The 21,507-nt window shown below is 40.4% G+C and overlaps 2 protein-coding genes across 2 annotated transcripts in view; both read right to left on the reverse strand.

The window, feature by feature from the left end:
- Positions 1-141: 141 nt before the first annotated feature.
- tgm1 (transglutaminase 1, K polypeptide) lies at positions 142-19,431 on the reverse strand. Its single transcript, XM_039671311.2, has 14 exons — positions 17,981-19,431; positions 12,796-13,016; positions 12,373-12,564; positions 11,987-12,238; positions 9,584-9,702; positions 9,313-9,420; positions 7,426-7,603; positions 7,202-7,340; positions 6,828-7,020; positions 6,591-6,744; positions 4,683-4,967; positions 4,446-4,606; positions 1,980-2,119; positions 142-1,039 (listed from the first exon to the last, which is right to left on the reverse strand). Exons 2-14 carry the CDS (start codon positions 13,013-13,015, stop codon positions 895-897), a joined length of 2,286 nt encoding a protein of 761 aa, XP_039527245.2. The 5' UTR covers position 13,016; positions 17,981-19,431; the 3' UTR covers positions 142-894.
- An 84-nt stretch (positions 19,432-19,515) lies between these two features.
- rabggta (Rab geranylgeranyltransferase subunit alpha) overlaps positions 19,516-21,507 on the reverse strand; it is a 38,793-nt gene continuing 36,801 nt past the window's right edge. The window contains exon 17 of the mRNA XM_039671348.2: positions 19,516-20,183. Coding sequence (XP_039527282.2) covers positions 20,035-20,183 — 149 coding nt within the window. The 3' untranslated portion in view covers positions 19,516-20,034. The remainder of the gene's footprint in view (positions 20,184-21,507) is intronic.

Below are 21,507 nucleotides of genomic sequence, written 5' to 3' on the forward strand. Positions count from 1 at the left end.
CACACACACACACACGCACACTTACAAGTTCCCCCTCCAGTGGTCTCGGGGCATGACTGTCAGAGTGAGGTCAAAGCAGATCAACATGGTGAATTTCATTATTAAAACACTGTTAGAAAACTGGAGTGCACACCATTAAGATGACTCTTCACAATCACAATTTATTTCCTAATGTGTAAAACTTGCACCTTTAAAAAAGACAAATTCACAGAGATCACAGAGTACAAATTTAAAAAATCACTAAACAGGAATAAATAGGAATAACAACCTGAATTAAAAAAAAAGAAACCTATAATAGTATTGGTCTATTCTCATGTATGAAAACTAATATACTGTATCACATGAGTCACGAGTACTTTTTTTGGTATGTTTTGCGTTTTTGGAGGATCTCAGAAGTATGATTTGTTGTATGGAAAAGAGTGTTTGAACAAATATTGTCAATGAAAGATATGACTCTCTCACACACACAAGACACTAGCTGCCACCTACTGGTGTAATGATGTAAACAAAACAAAACAAGTCACTGAACAAAACAATGAACGTTTTTAGTGAATCGATTCATTGAATCAAGTACAAGGATTCTTTGATGTCATCATTGATATCCAACACCCATTTTATTTAGGTGTTGTGATGTGTAGTAATAATATGTTATATATTTATTAATATATTATTTTCTTTCTATTTTCAAATACATTATATTCTCAATTGTTAAAGTAAGTGGTTATTGTACTAAACTGTTAAAAATGCAGCTGTTTTCTTTCAAGTATAATGTAATGCCTTGAGACATTGGAGCAAAAATGCATTTTCTAGAGAGAGGCAAGTCTTTAGACATGGCTGGGAAAGATTGTCCCGGATGGAGATCTTCCAAATGAGATTCAGAGCCACTGAAGTCCCTCACACTGCTTTGACGTCGATGTTGGCGACTCCATGCACTGGAGGAAGTTGACGGCAGTCGAGTGAAGCTAGAAGTTTCTGTGGCCCGGCCTCAGAGGGAATGAACTTCTCTGTCAGAGTCACCGTGTCCAAACTCTTTATGTCTCTGGGAAAACATACACACAATAGAGAGTGAGAGTGTATCCGTGTTTTTGAACTGATTTGTTACACTGCTAAATATTGTTTTATCATAATGTTATATAATGTTGTATCAGTTACTAGGCTGTGAAACAGTTAAAGGAGAACTCCGGTGCAAAATGAACCTTATATTTATTTTATGATATTTTATACACACAGTCAACTTCGCGAATACAGGAAGAAGCCATCTTGGAAAAATAGTCTCTACCAGTCGATCAGCGCACTTGGATCAGCGTTCGTAGATTGACTGGTAGAGACTATTTTTTAAAGATGGCTTCTTCCTGTATTCGCGAAATTTACTGTGTGTATAAAATATCTTCTTATTAAACTGTTTGGACACTGACAAAGTTCTCAATGCTTCAGTTTGAATGTAGGGACCCTTATTGTGCTACCGTGTTACTGTGGGGGTATTTTGAGCCTTGTTAGTGGTAATAACAAGCGATTTTTATTTACTATGCCCTATATACTAGCGTTATACTAGCATTATAGGCTAAACTGGTTTTAGAGATAAAACTATTTACATTCGGCAATCATGAAAACAAATCTCGGATAACGGTTGACTGGCAATGTGTAATTAGACCAAAGGTTCATTTTGTGCCGGAGTTCTCCTTTAACAAGAGATGTATTAAATGTATACCTTGTGCATGCTTTTGTAAATATAGTTTGGCTTTTTCTGTTTTGCCATCACATGAATTAAAATATATTCAAATACACAGTTATTTTAATTGCTAATACTGTTTTTGTTGTTGTTGTTGTTGTTGTTTTAATCAAATAAATGCAGCTTTGGTAAACATAAGATAATTCAGACCCCAATTACGGACCCCAAACTTTTGAGAGATAGTTGATCTAACAACAGACCATAATGAGGCCAACCACATCTGATGTACATTTGACATTGAGCATCTTACCCGTAGGAAACCTCCCTGACACTCTGCAGTCCCAGTCCTTCAATGCGAAACTTCACGTTCTTCAGTGGGCGCTTAAGGGGGTTCTGGAAAATGATTGTAGCCTTCAACTCTTTCCCAACTACTGCCGCATCTCCATCAGGCTGAGGGGTAGAGGAGCTCACATTACAACAAGTGTCATGACATTCAAGGAGTAGTTCACTTTTAAAAAAGCTTTTGCTGATAATTTCCTCATCCCCATGTCATCCAAGATGTCCATGTCTTTCTTTCTTCAGTCGAAAAGAAATGAAGGTTTTTGATGAAAACATTCCAGGATTTTCTCCATATAATGGACTTCAATGGGGTCCAAACGGTTCAAGGTCCAAAAGACAGTTTCAGCGCAAACTGTTCAAAGGGCTTTAAACGATTCCAGACGATGAATAAGGATCTTATCATGCGAAACGATCGCTCATTTAATAAATAAATAAAATAATAAAGTTTAAGTTTTATAAGCTCAAATGCTCGCCTTGCTCTGTTCTGTGATGCGCGTCCGTGACTCTCCTGTCTGAACGAATCTTTTTTCGTGTCATTTGGTTCATTCAACGAACAAAATGAGCGAGTTGACTCAGAAAAAGATTTGTTCATTTTGATGAACGAGTTTGAACAGGAGAGTCACGAACGCGCATCACAGAACAGAGCAAGGCGAGCATTTGAGCTTATAAAACTTAAACTTTGTTATTTATTTATTAAATGAGCGATCGTTTCGCTTGATAAGACCCTTATTCATCGTCTGGAATCGTTTAAATCCCTTTGAACAGTTTGCACTGAAACTGTCTTTTGGACCTTGAACCGTTTGGTTCCCATTGAAGTCCATTATATGGAGAAAGTCCTGGAATGTTTTCATCAAAAACCTTAATTTCTTTTCGACTGAAGAAAGAAAGACATGGACATCTTGGATGACATGGGGGTGAATAAATTGACCCTTCACTAAGCCCCGCCCTCCCTAGTTACTGTTGCTACGCCTGTCAAGCTTTCGCGGCTGGCCCATCTATTATAGTGTGGATGCACCCGGTGTCAGACATTTCAATGAGACAATTAATAATTTTCGGCGAACAAGTGAAATATCTGAGAGAGCAAGACAAAAGGGACTACAGTATGCATTCGAGGGATATATTCACGACATTATATGCAACCGATTAGAGAATAATTTCTTAAAAATTGAAGTTAAAGCCTAACGTCATAGTCCCAGCACAAGCAGCAACGCCTCATACGCTGACCGTTCAAATGGGAAACACAAATTGAGGAACAGCTCATACACAGCAGGGTATGTGAAAATAATCTTAATAATTATAAATAAAACAGCTTATCAATAAATCTTGTGGAATAACACTAATACCGGGAGAGCCGCGATCGGATTGGGTTAAGTTACTTTTAGCCCCGTCCACACTACTGCGTTTTCGTTTAAAAACGGAGAATTAAAACGAATACGATCTCCCTCCACACCAGCGTTTTATCTGCGTATTAGAAATGATCTCCGTCCACATTAAAACGACTGAAAACGCGGATCACGTGACCATTCACCAACACTGGGCGTGCGCGTGCCGGTGTAAACAGGGAATTACGAATCAGGGAAGGATACGTCATGACTGATAACGCCCAATCATAGAGCCGAGCGTCAGCGTTTCTGAACTCCTCCGTTTTGTCTCGTCCACACTAAAACACCCTCCGGAGATTCAAAACGCAAAACGCAGCTGCAGCGTTTCTAAACTTCTCCGTTTTAAGGTCTTCGTTTTTTCCGTTTTAGTGTGGACGGGAGGTGCAAACGTAGCAAAAGGTCTCCGTTTTTAAACGAAAACGCAGTAGTGTGGACGGGGCCTTAGTAAGGGGTAACGTTAGTAGGACGTCGAGTAACAAAATGCTGAAATATATTTTAAAGTATGTCAGTGAGCCTTTGTCTTGTCTCTTTAATTGTCTTATTTTACGTTATATCATTATGACCAAAGAACCGTCAATATTTCCAAGAAATAGGTGTTTTTGTTAAGCATGTCGACATTTACCAGTAGTTGTGAATGGGTCTCGCACATAGATGCTAGATCACGCCAATCATTCCTCCCCTTGGCTTTTAGATTTTCTGGAAGGAAAACAATTCCTCTCCGCTCTCCCCCGTCCAAACTTTTAGTATACCGGTATCAGATTTGCACAATCCATACGCACAATGCTTCAGCATGTTTCCCTCGTTCGAAAGCTTGCCAGACCTCCCGCGCATAGTTACGGTTGCTAAGACATGATTGGCCAGTGGCGGTTTTCGGGCGTGGCTTAGCGAAGGGTCAATTATCAGCAAAAGTTTTTATAAAAGTGAACTACTCCTTTAATGAGATTTCAGGGTTGATTTCATGAAACCTAAATTAGGCCTGGTTTGTAACCTTAATTTACCACACATATTAGTCTTGATAGATACACGTTAAAACAGAGAAAGTCTTTTAAACTCACTTTGATGACTATGTCTGGTGTGCGCAGTCTGAAGCGAAACTGCGTCGCCAGAACCTGTTTGGTCTGTGTGACCCGTCCAGTGAGCGTGAGCATCAGCATGGCCTGGTCCACCAGCTGGTCTTTATAGTGATCATATGGCAGACACCACTCCAACGTCTCAACTATGACAAGGAAGATGAGTCTCTAATTGGCATCGGTAATCCAAAATGAACTGAGCGCTGCATTAAGGTCTCTCACCTCCGTTGGCTTGGAGTTCGATGGGTATCTCGTCTTTCTTCACTGTAGATTTGTACACCCCGGTGTAGTAGATAACAGCCACCTGGCTGTGGAGGTTGAACGTGCGCTGTTCTGCACTCGTGTTCTTCACCGTGACGACCAGTTTGGCGTCTGCACCGAGCTGAGGCTCTTCTCCATCGATGGTGACCTGAACGGTGACGTCATCCGCACTGGAGACCTCGTACATCGCTGATTTAGAGCCGTACTGACAGGCTGTTTCCACAGCAATGCGTTCTTGCTCTGAATCTAGCAAAGGAATAGGGATGTGACGCTCATTGTTTTGTCTGGATTTTTTAATTTATTCATAAGTACAATGAAAATGCATTTCATTCATACAATGATTAAGGATGAAGATGCGACGTCAGCCATATTGTGCCAGATCGCCGGCAACACACCAGCTTACCGATGGAGAGGAGACACTATGATGAAGCCAATCAGTATATGGGGATGATTAGGAGGCCATGATGGATAGAGGCCACTGGGCAAGTACTTGATTTATCTATACTTGATAAATTAGGACTTGATTTATCGTGTCATTCGAAGGACGGTGGTCTTTGACAGTATAGTGTCCCCAGTACCATACTGGGGTGTTAGGACCCACACAGACCACAGGGAGAGCGCCCCCTACTGGCCTCACTAACACCTCTTCCAGCAAAAACCTGGTTTCCCCGGGAGTCTCCCATCCAGACACTAACCAGGCTCGACCCTGCTTCGCTTCAGTGGGGGACCAGTCTTGGGCTACGGGGGGATATGGCAGCTGATAGCATGTCAAATATACTTAATGATAGCATGTCCAATTCAACCGAACGAGCCAATTGTTTTCAATGAACCACTGATTCATTTGAAAATTGGATTGATCTGTTCTTGAGTCAACAACTCCAGTCTGCTCCAGTTAACTCACTCCTATTAAGCACATTACAAATAAAGTAATTTTGTACTTTAACTCAATTTGAAAATAAGCACATACATTTACTGGAGTTACATTATATGAAGGTATCTGTACTTTTACTATTTTACTTGATCATCCACCCCTGATGAATACAAGTATAACATCTTTGCGCATGTGTAAAATGTGGAAATGTGTGGAAATACCCCCCCCCCCCCCCCCTATAACATCAGGAACATTCAACATTTATCCACCCATCTTTTTTTAAGGGTTTATAATTGTCAATCAATCAGACTATTTAAAGGAGTAGTTCACTTTTAAAAAAAAACTTTTGCTGATAATTTACTCACCCCCATGTCATCCAAGATATCCATGTCTTTCTTTTTTCAGTCGAAAAGAAATGAAGGTTTTTGATGAAAACATTCCAAGATTTTCTCCATATAATGGACTTCAATGGGAACCAAACTGTTCAAGATCCAAAAGACAGTTTCAGTGCAAACTGTTCAAAGGGCTTTAAGCGACACCAGACGATGAATAAGGGTCTTATCAAGGACCCTTCGAGTCACGACTCGAAAAAAGATTTGTTCATTTTGATGAACGAGTTCGCACAGGAGAGTCACGAACGCGCATCACAGAACAGAGCAAGGCGAGCATTTGAGCTTATAAAACTTAAACTTTGTTATTTATTTATTAAATGAGTGATCGTTTCCCTTGATAAGACCCCTATTCATCATCTGGAATCGTTTAAAGCCCTTTAAACAGTTTGCACTGAAACTGTCATTTGGACCTTGAACCATTTGGTTCCCATTGAAGTCCATTATATGGAGAAAGTCCTGGAATGTTTTCATCAAAAACCTTAATTTCTTTTCAACTAAAGAAAGAATGACATGGACATCTTGGATAACATAAATTATCAGCATTTTTTTTTTTTAAAGTGAACTACTCCTTTAAGTTTTTAGTTGACTTCCCTTTTATTTTTTTACCTTCCGGGAATTTGTAGAGGTGCGTGATGTCCTCTCGTTCATCAGAACCAACTGCTTTAGTGCTGATGAAGTGACCGACTGATTTCTTCTTAATATGGACGGGAGTGAAGGTGCCATCCGCAGTCCGCTGCCAGTAGACTTTATCACTGTTCACCTTGAACAAAAAAGAGTGAAACATTCAGTACCTGCACACCTCTTCTTAAAAATGAAGTGATATACCAGAAGTTTTAGGTATACCTCTGCAAATACAAATGGCGTGTCATGCTTGAGGTAAACTTGTCCATTCCGGACAGCTGCGACAGAAGCGGGACCACAGCGAAAAACGCCCTGACTGGTCTCCTGAGGTGTGGCATCTACTGCCTGCCAACCCCCCAAACCCTCGGGTAGATCCGGACGGGCCATCCAGCAGTCATTCCACACATGGAAGTTCCTGCAGACACAAGACAGGGACATGTTTATGTTTACTGCCATGTTTAATTTGACAGGATTGAATGGTACAGAATTTGGGAGTAACAGTAATAGGCTAAGCTATTTAACATTACAGTGTACTCTGTACTTGTCTAGATTTGTTTAAAGTTGCTTAAACTATTGTAAATGAAATGTGAGCTGACCAGACAGAATCTCGATTAAGTTCCTCAATCGGCTCATAATTCTCATCTAAATACACATCTGTCGTCAAAGAAACATCTGTGTCGTGAGCAGACTCGAAGTTGGTAACGCTCCGGGTGGGAATCCCTAAACACCTCATCACTGCAAATGAGAAAGAGGTTTAATTGTTATGCTCAAATCAAATTGACATTCGTTCTCTTACACATCCTCAGACACATGCTCTAACCTGAGGTGGTGACCCCAGAGAAGACCCAGCACTGTCCGTATTTGACCGGCGTTCCTCCGTTCTCGTAGAACTGTCTCAGGATGTCACTGCTGCCGCTCCAGAACGTGGGGGCCATGCCATCATCGTACGTACCTGACCAGTTGCCTATCAACACACCGTTGTCATCAGGAGAGTTAATCTGTTGAACGATAAATTATTCTTTTAGTGCATCTGGATATTTTTAATGGTTGAATTTACGCATAGGTCAGCCATGATAACTGATATGTACTTTCAAGGTGGTAGGAGAAGCCAGATGATCTCTCTTTCCTGTCTATACAACTTTGTTTTTTTTCTGTCTCGACTTGATCTCAGTAGTGTGGGCCAGGAGAATTTCTTTAACCCCCCTGCACCACCTGTCTACACTCACCTAAAGGATTATTAGGAACACATACTAATCCTGTTTGACCCCATTTGGCCTTCAGAACTGCCTTAATTCTACGTGGCATTGATTCAACAAGGTGCTGAAAGCATTCTTTAGAAATGTTGGCCCATATTGATAGGATCGCATCTTGCAGTTGATGGAGATTTGTGGGATGAAGCTCCCGTTCCACCACATCCCAAAGATGCTCTATTGGGTTGAGATCTGGTGACTGTGGCGGCCATTTTAGTACAGTCAACTCATTGACATGATCAAGAAACCAATTTGAAATGATCCATGGTGCATTATCCTGCTGGAAGTAGCCATCAGAGGATGGGGACATGGTGGCCATAAAGGGATGGACATGGTCAGAAACAATGCTCAGGTAGGCCGTGGCATTTAAACGATGCCCAATTGGCACTAAGGGGCCTAAAGTGTGCCAAGAAAACATCCCCACACCATTACACCACCACCACCAGCCTGCACAGTGGGAACAAGGCATGATGATCCATGTTCTCATTCTGTTTACGCCAAATTCTGACTCAACAGAAATCGAGACTCATCAGACCAGGCAACATTTCTCCAGTCTTCAACTGTCCAGTTTTGGTGAGCTCTTGCAAATCGTCGCCTCTTTTTCCTATTTGTAGTGGAGATGAGTGGTACCCGGTGGGGTCTTCTGCTGTTGTAGCCCATCCGCCTCAAGGTTGTGTGTGTTGTGTCTTTGCTGCATACCTCGGTTGTAACAAATGGTTATTTCAGTCAAAGTTGCTCTTCTATCAGCTTGAATCAGTCGGCCCATTCTCCTCTGACCTCTCGCATCAACAAGGCATTTTGGCCCACAGGACTGCCGCATACTGGATGTTTTTCCCTTTTCACTCCATTCTTTGTAAACCCTAGAAATGGTTGTGTGTGAAAATCCCAGTAACTGAGCAGATTGTGAAATACTCAGACACCAACAACCACGCCAAGCTCAAAATCGCTTAAATCACCTTTTTTTCCCCATTCTGACATTCAGTTTGGAGTTCAGGAGATTGTCTTGAGCAGGACCACACCCCTAAATGCACTGAAGCAACTGCCATGATGGTAAACCACCAACACCCCCCAAAAAACCCACCCGCAAAACAAAAACTTCTAAATTAGCATAGCTAAACATTAAACACTACTAAGTCTCACACTGAATATTAATCTTGGAAAAATATATAACACTTAATTTGAGGATTTACCGTCCCTTTGGGTAATGCTGGGACATTGAATCCCAGTTTCAGTTAAATTTAAGTTAGGCCTAAATTCTAGAGAAAAAAAAAATTACTCAGTTTTATGAACTCAAAAGAAAAAGAAAGTTCTAAATACTCATTAAAGTTCATTTGAAAGATGTTGTTATGGACTGCAATAAGACGGGGGACCCAGAGAAGAAGGTTGCCATTATACTGTAAGTGAACCCCAGTGGACAGAAATAATATGATCCCTTTAAAGGGAGCATTCAAACTCACCATTGCAGACAAAAGCCTGACCACATTGACAGGATCTCCCCATCCTGATGCTGGGGTACCACTGTGCTCCAGCAAATACAGACACGATGGAAGGATGCCTTTATCAAACTAAGATACAGAAGAATGTTTAAAAAAATGCATTTTATCTTTGAATGAAATTAAATATAATCCAATTTGAAATCTGTTTTTCTGCCATACGTTCTAGCTGAGAAGAACTCAGGTTTTAATGAAAACAATAGATATGTTGTTTATATGGATGCATTGCTCTGACCTGGCCAAAATTCCACGGCCTGTCTCCGATCTGGTTGTCAGTTCCGTAATAGATTATTCCCATGTCATTTAAAACATACTCTTTCCTCTCTTCCTCATTATCCATGTACACAGAGTCGCCTAGAAGAGGAAGAGAAAGTGGATGAAGCAGAGTTTACATTTCCCAGCATCTGAGACAGACCGTGTCGAGAAAAATCAGGACAAAAATGAGGCGGCACTGTCCACAAATGGGACAAAACAGGCACTGGAACTAATACTCCCACTACTTCTTTACATATTTTTCAATACATGATATATATTTGTCTTGATTATATACTTGATGTACATATATCTGTCCAAATCATGGATGTTAGAGACTTAATATGATCATACATTATGAAGCTGTGCGCAAAATGTGGGACAGTAAAATATACTGATAATGGTAATTTGAATACGTTAAGAACTAAAGTAACGTTCTAACTTAATTTAATATCGGTGCAGTAGATTATGTAAAGATTATGACAGTTATTGCATACAGATAAGAAGGTCAAGACATCTGAAGTGGGACAGGACAAAATCCCAATTTTAGGCGGACAGACGTTTGATTAGTTTAAAGGGGACATATCATGCAAAATCCACTTTTTTAGCCCTTAAATGCATTTTGTTGTATATTTGGAGTGTTTATAAGTACAGAAAAGATGAAATTATTCTCTTCAGGTGCTTCGTTTATATCTTTATATTCTGTTTTGGTCATATTTTTCAACCTGTTCAGATTTTTCTGTTTTCTATGACGTTTTTTGAGCAAGTGCGTCACCGTATTTGCAGCAGAACTGCCAAATAAGGACATCGACTACCGGTCCAACACTTCGAGCAATCCGCCCTTATTATTTCTCGCTCCGATTTTGTAGTCCGAGCTCAATGATGCAGAAGTTACGAGAGGGCAAGTCAAAATGTTCAGTTGTTGACCTGAAGCACTTCAAGGATTCCCACTTCAACAACCTCCGCCAGTATAAAGAAGGGTTTGCCGATCGACTTCGTCTGAATGAGAGGTAAATTCCTTCTATCTTTGGAGACGACGAACAGAGCGTTTCGATAAGCTGTAAATATCGTTAATAAAAAAATAAAGTACTTTACTTTCTTAAAACACATGGTGGTCATGGTTTAGCAGTACCTTTGTTTTTCTTTTGAAGTAACGTTACACGTCTGCAGTATTAGGCCGGATTCACATATAGCGCCTAAAAACGCGTAGAAAACGCTGGGCGCGCTGCATTCTCCATTTTCCAAAGCGCCAGGGCGGTTGCGCTTTAGTTGGTTCTTGTCACATGACCTATTGTGTGCGTATGGTGCACTTGCGGTATTCTAAAAAGTTGCGATGTATTTATTCTTTTATTCTTCCATTATGAGCGCGCATACCGCGCGCCTACATTTGAAATAACGAACTTGAGCGCGCAAAAGACGCAATATGTGAACCGGCCCTTATTGTTCTTGAGTTTCATCAATGGTCATTTAGCTGCGTTGTTTTCTGATGCTTTTCTAAACGTATCATATTATCAGCACAGATTGTTTGTGGTAAGATTAGACCGTAGTCATTTATCTTGTCGGTGTGCTTGTTTTAACAAGAGAAATAGTCGACTTTCACTAATAACACAAAACAGTTAACTCGCATACCAATACATCCATATGAAGAGGTTGTTCTGCAGGTTCGTCGTCGTCTTTATCAACTCGCTCGCTCTGGCTGGAATATGTAAGGCTTGATGGACAAGTCTTCTGTGGTTGACATTTTATTAACGTGTGAATAAAAATGTTCTTTGAAGGTATCGTATATAATCGTATATCTCTAATCAAACTACAATAATGGCCGAACGTGGGGAGTTGAACCGACCGTGAACTCATCGACCTGGAGAGCGGGCGGGGTGTGACGCATCTCCTTTTTATTTAAAGGGGCCGCTTTGAAACGGGTCGCTCATCAGAAAAGGGGCTTGTGGAGCTATAATAATGAGGAATTCAGACCCAAGCATTGCAGTTATGATTTATATAGACCACAACGGTATGATTTATATGTAAAAATGAATGATTTAAAAGCATGATATGTACCCTTTAAAATAGGGGTGTCCAGTCCTGCAACCCCATTTAAATACACCGGAACCAGCTAATAAAGCTCTTACTAGAAACTTCCAGGCAAGCAGGTTTGTTGAGGCAAGCTTAAAACAAGCTGCTCAAGGTTAATTTAATGTTAGCTAAAATATATGTAATGGCTAACATATCCAATAGATTTCAACAATAAACATGGAATTTGTGCTTTTGAAACATGTCACCGGACGGTATTTGTGGAATGTGCCAGATAAAATCACACCACTGTTTTCATTATGCATACTTCCTGATGTTATCATTCCCCCTATCTCTCTCACCCCACCCTTGTTTTCACCTTCACACCAGGGGTTGAACAGCATGTAGATGTCATTGTCAGGACTGTACGGAGACATGGCCTCGCCCGTTGGGGAACGTGTCGCAACGCCGAGCCTGTATTTGCCAATAGCAGCAGTTGGCAGGGAGTTGACATGCAGTTTGATTCTTTTGTCTTTCTGTTCAACTATCTTGGCCTCCCAGCAGTTATCCTGGAGCTCCTCCACCAAAGGAACAATCACATGTGTGCCTTTGGACACATCTGGGAGATTACCTGCAAGACATATGCACAAACAAATGCCAAAACATAAACAAATCAAAAGTTTTAAGTCGGTGAGATTCATTTTTAGTGTACATGCAATTTAAAGGAACTGTCTGTGTTAAGGGTTGTAAGATGGCAAAACTGACCTAGTTTGAAATCTAAGTGAAGTTTATCTGCCTTCGAGTTGAAAGGTCTTGAGAGCTCGATCAGCATCTGAAAGGTCTGGCCTCTGCGGATAATGAGGTTTTGGCTGCGGTAGCGATCTGTGTGATGCTCAAGTCGGTTCGGTTCTTTGTTGGATTTGAGAAGGTCTATTGAACGCACTTCCAGTACGGAACCTGAAAGAGAGACGGATCGAGCTTGGATGTTGTGCATTTTATATTGATCCAAAAATAAAAAATCTGGCATCTGTGGAACATTATTGCAAATGTTTTCCTTCCACGGAAGAAAGGAAGTCACACAGGTTTGGGATGACATGAGGGGGAGTAAATGATGAGGTGATCTATCACTTTAATATCTGTGCAAGCTTTATTTTTGGAGCCTAAACAGCCTCTGTCCAGTTCGGTTACCTGTCTCTGGCATCTCGGTGGTTTCTGTAGGTCTATCTGTGACGTCAACGCCTGCTGTTTTGCGGCAGCAGCAGCGGAGGCAGCTCTGGCGCAACCATGTGCAGCATGACCACTTCGTCTCTGCCTTCTTCACCTTCTCTGGATCCTCCGGTGGAAGAGTACCGGCTGGAAAGCGGCCAATGGCAGAACGATTCCTGATTGATAATGTGTCGACAGGCATGCTGAGAAGTAAAACAAAAAAATGGAGAATTTTTGGAAGGATTCAGACGAGCTTAAACATTAACACTATTTGTCTAACTAAGACTTTCACATACTGTTTCTGTTAAACAATCATCAACTCACACATCAGCTGTGGTAAACAGAAGCTCAAGCATGTTCTCTTGATGAGCAAGAACCAATTACGCATCACGTTTGAGCTTCGGCAAGAACCAATGAGGTTCACTCTCGTGTTACGCATCACGTTTGAGCTTCTCAAGAACCAATGAGGCTCTTTCTCGTGTTACGCATCACGTTTGAGCTTCTGCAAGAACCAATGAGGTTCATTCTCGTGTTACGCATCACGTTTGAGCTTCTGCTAGAACCAATGAGGTCCATTCTAGTGTTACGCATCACGTTTGAGCTTCTGCAAGAACCAATGAGGTTCATTCTCGTGTTACGCATCACGTTTGAGCTTCTGCAAGAACCAATGAGGTCCATTCTAGTGTTACGCATCACGTTTGAGCTTCTGCTAGAACCAATGAGGCTCTTTCTCGTGTTACGCATCACGTTTGAGCTTCTCAAGAACCAATGAGGCTCTTTCTCGTGTTACGCATCACGTTTGAGCTTCGGCAAGAACCAATGAGGTCCATTCTAGTGTTACGCATCACGTTTGAGCTTCTGCAAGAACCAATGAGGTCCATTCTAGTGTTACGCATCACGTTTGAGCTTCTCAAGAACCAATGAGGCTCTTTCTCGTGTTACGCATCACGTTTGAGCTTCGGCAAGAACCAATGAGGTCCATTCTAGTGTTACGCATCACGTTTGAGCTTCTGCAAGAACCAATGAGGTTCATTCTTGTGTTACGCATCACGATTGAGCTTCAGCAAGAACCAATGAGGCTCTTTCTCGTGTTACGCATCACGTTTGAGCTTCTGCTAGAACCAATGAGGTTCATTCTCGTGTTACGCATCACGTTTGAGCTTCTGCAAGAACCAATGAGGTTCATTCTCGTGTTACGCTTCACGTTTGAGCTTCTGCTAGAACCAATGAGGTTCATTCTCGTGTTACGCATCACGTTTGAGCTTCAGCAAGAACCAATGAGGTTCATTCTTGTGTTACGCATCACGATTGAGCTTCAGCAAGAACCAATGAGGCTCTTTCTCGTGTTACGCATCACGTTTGAGCTTCAGCAAGAACCAATGAGGTTCATTCTCGTGTTACGCATCACGTTTGAGCTTCTGCTAGAACCAATGAGGTTCATTCTCGTGTTACGCATCACGTTTGAGCTTCTGCAAGAACCAATGAGGCTCTTTCTCGTGTTACGCATCACGTTTGAGCTTCTGCAAGAACCAATGAGGTTCATTCTTGTGTTACGCATCACGTTTGATCTTCTGCAAGAACCAATGAGGCTCTTTCTCGTGTTACGCATCACGTTTGAGCTTCAGCAAGAACCAATGAGGCTCTTTCTCGTGTTACGCATCACGTTTGAGCTTCAGCAAGAACCAATGAGGTTCATTCTCGTGTTACGCATCACGTTTGAGCTTCTGCTAGAACCAATGAGGTTCATTCTCGTGTTACGCATCACGTTTGAGCTTCTGCAAGAACCAATGAGGCTCTTTCTCGTGTTACGCATCACGTTTGAGCTTCTGCAAGAACCAATGAGGTTCATTCTTGTGTTACGCATCACGTTTGATCTTCTGCAAGAACCAATGAGGCTCTTTCTCGTGTTACGCATCACGTTTGAGCTTCTGCAAGAACCAATGAGGTTCATTCTTGTGTTACGCATCACGTTTGAACTTCTCAAGAACCAATGAGGTTCATTCTTGTGTTACGCATCACGTTTGAGCTTCGGCAAGAACCAATGAGGTTCATTCTTGTGTTACGCATCACGATTGAGATTCTGCAAGAACCAATGAGGTCCATTCTAGTGTTACGCATCACGTTTGAGCTTCAGCAAGAACCAATGAGGTTCATTCTCGTGTTACGCATCACGTTTGATCTTCTGCAAGAACCAATGAGGCTCTTTCTCGTGTTACGCATCACGTTTGAGCTTCTGCAAGAACCAATGAGGTTCATTCTTGTGTTACGCATCACGTTTGAACTTCTCAAGAACCAATGAGGCTCTTTCTCATGTTACGCATCACGTTTGAGCTTCTGCTAGAACCAATGAGGTTCATTCTGGTGTTACGCATCACGTTTGAGCTTCGGCAAGAACCAATGAGGTCCATTCTAGTGTTACGCATCACGTTTGAGCTTCTGCAAGAACCAATGAGGTTCATTCTCGTGTTACGCATCACGTTTGAGCTTCTGCTAGAACCAATGAGGTTCATTCTCGTGTTACGCATCACGTTTGAGCTTCTGCTAGAACCAATGAGGTTCATTCTCGTGTTACGTATCACGTTTGAGCTTCTGCTAGAACCAATGAGGTTCATTCTCGTGTTACGCATCACGTTTGAGCTTCAGCAAGAACCAATGAGGCTCTTTCTCGTGTTACGCATCACGTTTGAGCTTCTGCAAGAACCAATGAGGTTCATTCTCGTGTTACGCATCACGTTTGAGCTTCTGCTAGAACCAATGAGGTTCATTCTCGTGTTACGCATCACGTTTGAGCTTCAGCAAGAACCAATGAGGTTCATTCTCGTGTTACGCATCACGTTTGAGCTTCAGCAAGAACCAATGAGGTTCATTCTCGTGTTACGCATCACGTTTGATCTTCTGCAAGAACCAATGAGGCTCTTTCTCGTGTTACGCATCACGTTTGAACTTCTCAAGAACCAATGAGGTTCATTCTTGTGTTACGCATCACGTTTGAGCTTCGGCAAGAACCAATGAGGTTCATTCTTGTGTTACGCATCACGATTGAGATTCTGCAAGAACCAATGAGGTTCATTCTCGTGTTACGCATCACGTTTGAGCTTCAGCAAGAACCAATGAGGTTCATTCTTGTGTTACGCATCACGATTGAGCTTCAGCAAGAACCAATGAGGTTTATTCTTGTGTTACGCATCACGTTTGAGCTTCAGCAAGAACCAATGAGGTTCATTCTCGTGTTACGCATCACGTTTGATCTTCTGCAAGAACCAATGAGGCTCTTTCTCGTGTTACGCATCACGTTTGAACTTCTCAAGAGCCAATGAGGTTCATTCTTGTGTTACGCATCACGTTTGAGCTTCAGCAAGAACCAATGAGGTTCATTCTCGTGTTACGCATCACGTTTGAGCTTCAGCAAGAACCAATGAGGTTCATTCTCGTGTTACGCATCACGTTTGAGCTTCAGCAAGAACCAATGAGGTTCATTCTTGTGTTACGCATCACGATTGAGCTTCAGCAAGAACCAATGAGGTTTATTCTTGTGTTACGCATCACGATTGAGATTCTGCAAGAACCAATGAGGTTCATTCTCGTGTTACGCATCACGTTTGAGCTTCAGCAAGAACCAATGAGGTTCATTCTTGTGTTACGCATCACGATTGAGATTCTGCAAGAACCAATGAGGTTCATTCTCGTGTTACGCATCACGTTTGAGCTTCAGCAAGAACCAATGAGGTTCATTCTTGTGTTATGCATCACGATTGAGCTTCAGCAAGAACCAATGAGGTTTATTCTTGTGTTACGCATCACGTTTGAGCTTCAGCAAGAACCAATGAGGTTCATTCTCGTGTTACGCATCACGTTTGAGCTTCAGCAAGAACCGATGAGGTTCATTCTTGTGTTACGCATCACGTTTGAGCTTCAGCAAGAACCAATGAGGTTCATTCTCGTGTTACGCATCACGTTTGATCTTCTGCAAAAGGTTTGTTCTCATGCATCAAGTAAGAACATAAACAGAACGTCACAGAAGAACAGAAGGTCTTGCAAGACCTTCTGTTGACGTTCTGTTTATGTTCGCTGATCAATGTTCAATTGAATCCATTCCTCATATAAAGCGATTGCATCTCTTAAGAAGATTAATAATTTGGAATAATTTGCTAAATGAATATAGATTACTTGTACAATATCTTCATGAACTTTTCAAAGCATCAAAGTGTTAGTTGCATAGCTGTCTATGGAGGGACAGAAAGCTCTCGGATTTCATTAAAAAGATGGAGCACCAAATGGAGCAGCATTTTTGGCCACAATGTTTTTTTTGTTTTTTTTAACGGGAACTTTATCCCCTTCAACTGAGCGGCTTTTGACCCCAACCTTCTTTTCTTTCTTTCATTCAACAGTTACTGAAATAATGTTGACTTAATCACTTTTTTTCACATCCATTTATTTATTGACTAAGTAGTAGTGCAATAGACAGCATAATACAGACAGGCAGTTATTATTGCAAATTAAGCCCAGATTTTTTTATTCAATTGATCAAAAGTAACAAGATGTTTATAATTGTACAAACTATTAATATTTCAAATAAATGTTGTTCTTTTGAACTACCTATTCATAAAATATTCTTAAATAATTGGTTTCCACAAAAATCTGAAGCATCACAACTTTTTTTCCAACATTGATACTAATCAGAAATGTTTCTTGATCATCATATTAGAGTGATTTCTGAAGGATCATGAGTAATGATGCTAACAATTCAGCTTTGATCACAGGAATAAATGACATTTTGCAATATATTCACATAGAAAACAACTATTTTAAATTGAAATCATATTTGATAATGTTATGTTTTTACTGTACTTTTGGTCAAATAAATGCACCCTTGATGAACATATGAAAAAAAATCTAACCGACTTCAAACATTTGACAGTCGGCTGATAATTATCTCTAAATAAATAGCTTCTGGCTCAGGGTTGGCCATGCAGTTGTCTACATTATCCCTAATCCCTTACATAACAGTTATTTGGGCATATCTGGACATCCACAATATACATAGTTTCCATATTTTAGTATTGCAGTTTCTACCAAAATACTAATAAAATACAGTAGTATACAGTCAACAGCAGTCTGCATCTTCTCAGGTGAGATCCTTTCATGGAATGATAAAGCTTTTCCTTACTTGTTTGCAGTTTGTAAAAGTGTCAGTCTTCCTTAATCCCGGTTCACGTCTCCACTCTAAAAATGATCCATATAATACATCGACTGAGAGAATTGAATTAGGATTGAGCTCCAGCAAGTGTCTAGTTTTTACTATTATATATAGGGTAGGGCGACGAACCAGTGGGAAGATTACATGAGAACTGGTTCAACAGGATGACTGGGATGTTTTAAAACCATGCAATAGTCTAGTAATTCAGGGCATGGGAGATGACACAAGTTAGCCTGGTCCAGATGTTCACCAAATGCATGATTAAGATCATTCAGTGTTTTGAATGGTCTTAGCTGGATTTTAAAGCAGGGAATTCTTTAAATAATCCCATTAAAATACATCATCACAACATTCCATACAAACCAGTTCTTAATAAATGCCAAGACGTGCTCTTTTATGAATCAACAACCACAAAAGCATCAATACTACTCTAATTACTGATCAAAAAACATAATTGCTATACCAAATTGCTATTACATTTTAATTACTTTTAAATAATTTCTTTTTTTAGTAGTCAAAGGCACTAGAGATGATGTATATATATATATATATATATATATATATATATATATATATATATATATATATATATATTAATGAATCATTGCAACTTAAACTGGTGCTTGCAGTCATATTTTGCACAACACTTAGCATCCTCCATCTCAACATAGTCTTTAATCCTTGTGCTGCATTAGATTTTTAACACCGTTGAGTGCATTAAGGACCAAAAATGGCCACATATTAAACATTGCCTAAAATATTATATATTACTATTATTTTCCACTTTTACCAAGTTAAATCTTTAACCAGCATCAGTCCTCATCATAACTACCAAAAATGTTTTCAATTTCAGGATTTTAACCCTTTAATTACCAGTTTTGTTTGCAAAACCATCGATTTGTATAAGAGGAAAAAACACAAAAATTCAATTATTTTCAATAAACTAAATGCAAAGAGAAAACTTTAGATTTGGATTATCACAGTCCCACTTTGCAAAAAATCCCACTTAGCGCGTTAGAGACCAAAAATGGCCACCTATTAAACATTGCCTATTGCCTAAAATAAGGTGCATTTCCACCCATAGGGAATAAATATGTAGTGACGTCATCACTATATAATGCAAATATAATGCTTTTGCTTCAAAATGAAAGGATGTTTGTGCAAAAATCATGTTTCATGTATTACTGACAGCCTCGGATTTAAACAACGTTTTAATGGGTTTCAATGGGCCATTTTTGGTCTTTATGGTGCTGAGTGTTACTATTTGATCTACACAGTGTGTGTTATACATATTTTGCAAAATGGGATCACATTTTTTACATGTATCCAAAAAGTCACAATTTTGCCAAATTTCATACCATTTGCATTAAAACAGCCAAAATGGTCAAAGAAATTAAACTGCAAAAGACCAAAAATGTCCCTAATGCAGCATAAGGGTTAATAAGAGCCCACAGACTAATATCTACAGTGACGTCATCAAAGAATTTGACCCAATTAGACACAAACATGGGGAAGAAGAAACGGGTGTCTTTATTGGCGTGAATACTCACACCACAGATGGCTTTCTTCACCGATACATCGCTAGAACAAACAGGACCTCCAGAACTTGAAGGGTTAACAGTGAAACACTTCTCTCCATCAGCATGCAGGTGTTCATAGTGCTCAAACTTTATTTGAAATGAGAACCGTCCTTTATCACACACACACACACACACACACACACACACACACACAGACAGGGTGCTGACTGTTTTTAAAGGCACAGTTCACCTAACTTTAAAAAAAAAAATTCTCTCACGTCTGTGTCTAAACGTAATTTATGTGAATTAAATTAGGACTGTTACTGTATGGAAAAGAGCAGCATGAACGTTCATCAAAATATACGTACATACAAATACACACGACCTAACAAATGGCTGAACCATCACTGTCCGTCTGATCAGGTTCAGCACACGAGGTACAGGTTTAGAAGTTGTTAGTGAGCTCGTTTTAGTATCTAAAGCAGTACATGTGACACACACATATCAAAGAGACAGGGCAGTAACCAATGGCAAAAGCTGGCTGAGCTCAGACTCGATGTTGGCCGTTTTATGGACCGGGTTTCCACGCAGATCCAGTCTAGTCAGTTTCGTGCAGGACACCAAAGACTCAAGATCAGACAGTTTACAGATCTCTGAGAAACACATTAAGAAAACACTTTTTACACGTTAATGTACAAACTAAAAATGTCAATTACACACTAAAAACCTCAGATAAGATAATTAGATACAGCAGGATACACTTTATTTCCATGGTCCGGTTTAGACCTTCTACTGACTACAAGTAAGTTCGTTAACTTATCCCAACCTAACAGTGTAATACTCTTCTAATACTCTAACTAGATTAAAAAGTTCGTCGAGACAAACTTTAAGTTGGCTTGTGAAAGTTTGGAACAGAAAGTTTGAAGAAGTTTAAAGTAGTTTGAAGAAGTTTAAAGTAGTTCGAAGTTTAAATTAGTCTAAAGTTTAAATTAAGTTTAACTTAGTTTAAAGATAGATAGATAGATAGATAGATAGATAGATAGATAGATAGATAGATAGATAGATAGATAGATAGATAGATAGATAGATAGATAGATAGATAGATAGATAGAGTTAGAGAGATAGATAGATAGATAGAGTTAGAAAGAGACAGATAGAGTTAGAGAGATAGATACATAGATAGATAGAGTTAGAGAGATAGATAGATAGAGTTAGAAAGAGACAGATGGAGTTAGAGAGATAGATAGATAGATAGATAGATAGATAGATAGATAGATAGATAGATAGATAGATAGATAGATAGATAGATAGATAGAGTTAGAGAGATAGATAGATAGAGTTAGAAAGAGACAGATGGAGTTAGAGAGATAGATACATAGATAGATAGATAGATAGATAGATAGATAGATAGATGCTAGGGTATTCTGGGTGGTTGCTATGGTGTTGCTAGGTGGTTGTTAGGGTGTTCTTGGTGGTTGCTAGGGTGTTGCTAGGCAGTTGCTAGGGTGTTCTGGGTGGTTGCTATGGTGTTGCTAGGCGGTTGCTAGGGTGTTCTGGGAGGTTGCTATGGTGTTGCTAGGCGGTTGCTAGGGTGTTCTGGGTGGTTGCTAGGGTGTTGCTAGGCAGTTGCTAGGGTGTTTTGGGTGGTTGCTATGGTGTTGCTAGGTGGTTGTTAGGGTGTTCTTGGTGGTTGCTAGGGTGTTGCTAGGCGGTTGCTAGGGTGTTCTGGGTGGTTGCTATGGTGTTGCTAGGCGGTTGCTAGGGTGTTCTGAGAGGTTGCTATGGTGTTGCTAGGCGGTTGCTAGGGTGTTCTGGGTGGTTGCTAGGGTGTTGCTAGGCAGTTGCTAGGGTGTTCTGGGTGGTTGCTATGGTGTTGCTAGGCGGTTGCTAGGGTGTTCTGGGAGGTTGCTATGGTGTTGCTAGGCGGTTGCTAGGGTGTCCTGGGTGGTTGCTATGGTATTGCTACTTGGTTGGTAG

Source organism: Pimephales promelas, chromosome 20, assembly GCF_988280905.1.
Source record: "Pimephales promelas chromosome 20, fPimPro1.hap1.1, whole genome shotgun sequence".
In the NCBI taxonomy this organism is placed as follows: Eukaryota; Metazoa; Chordata; class Actinopteri; order Cypriniformes; family Leuciscidae; genus Pimephales; species Pimephales promelas.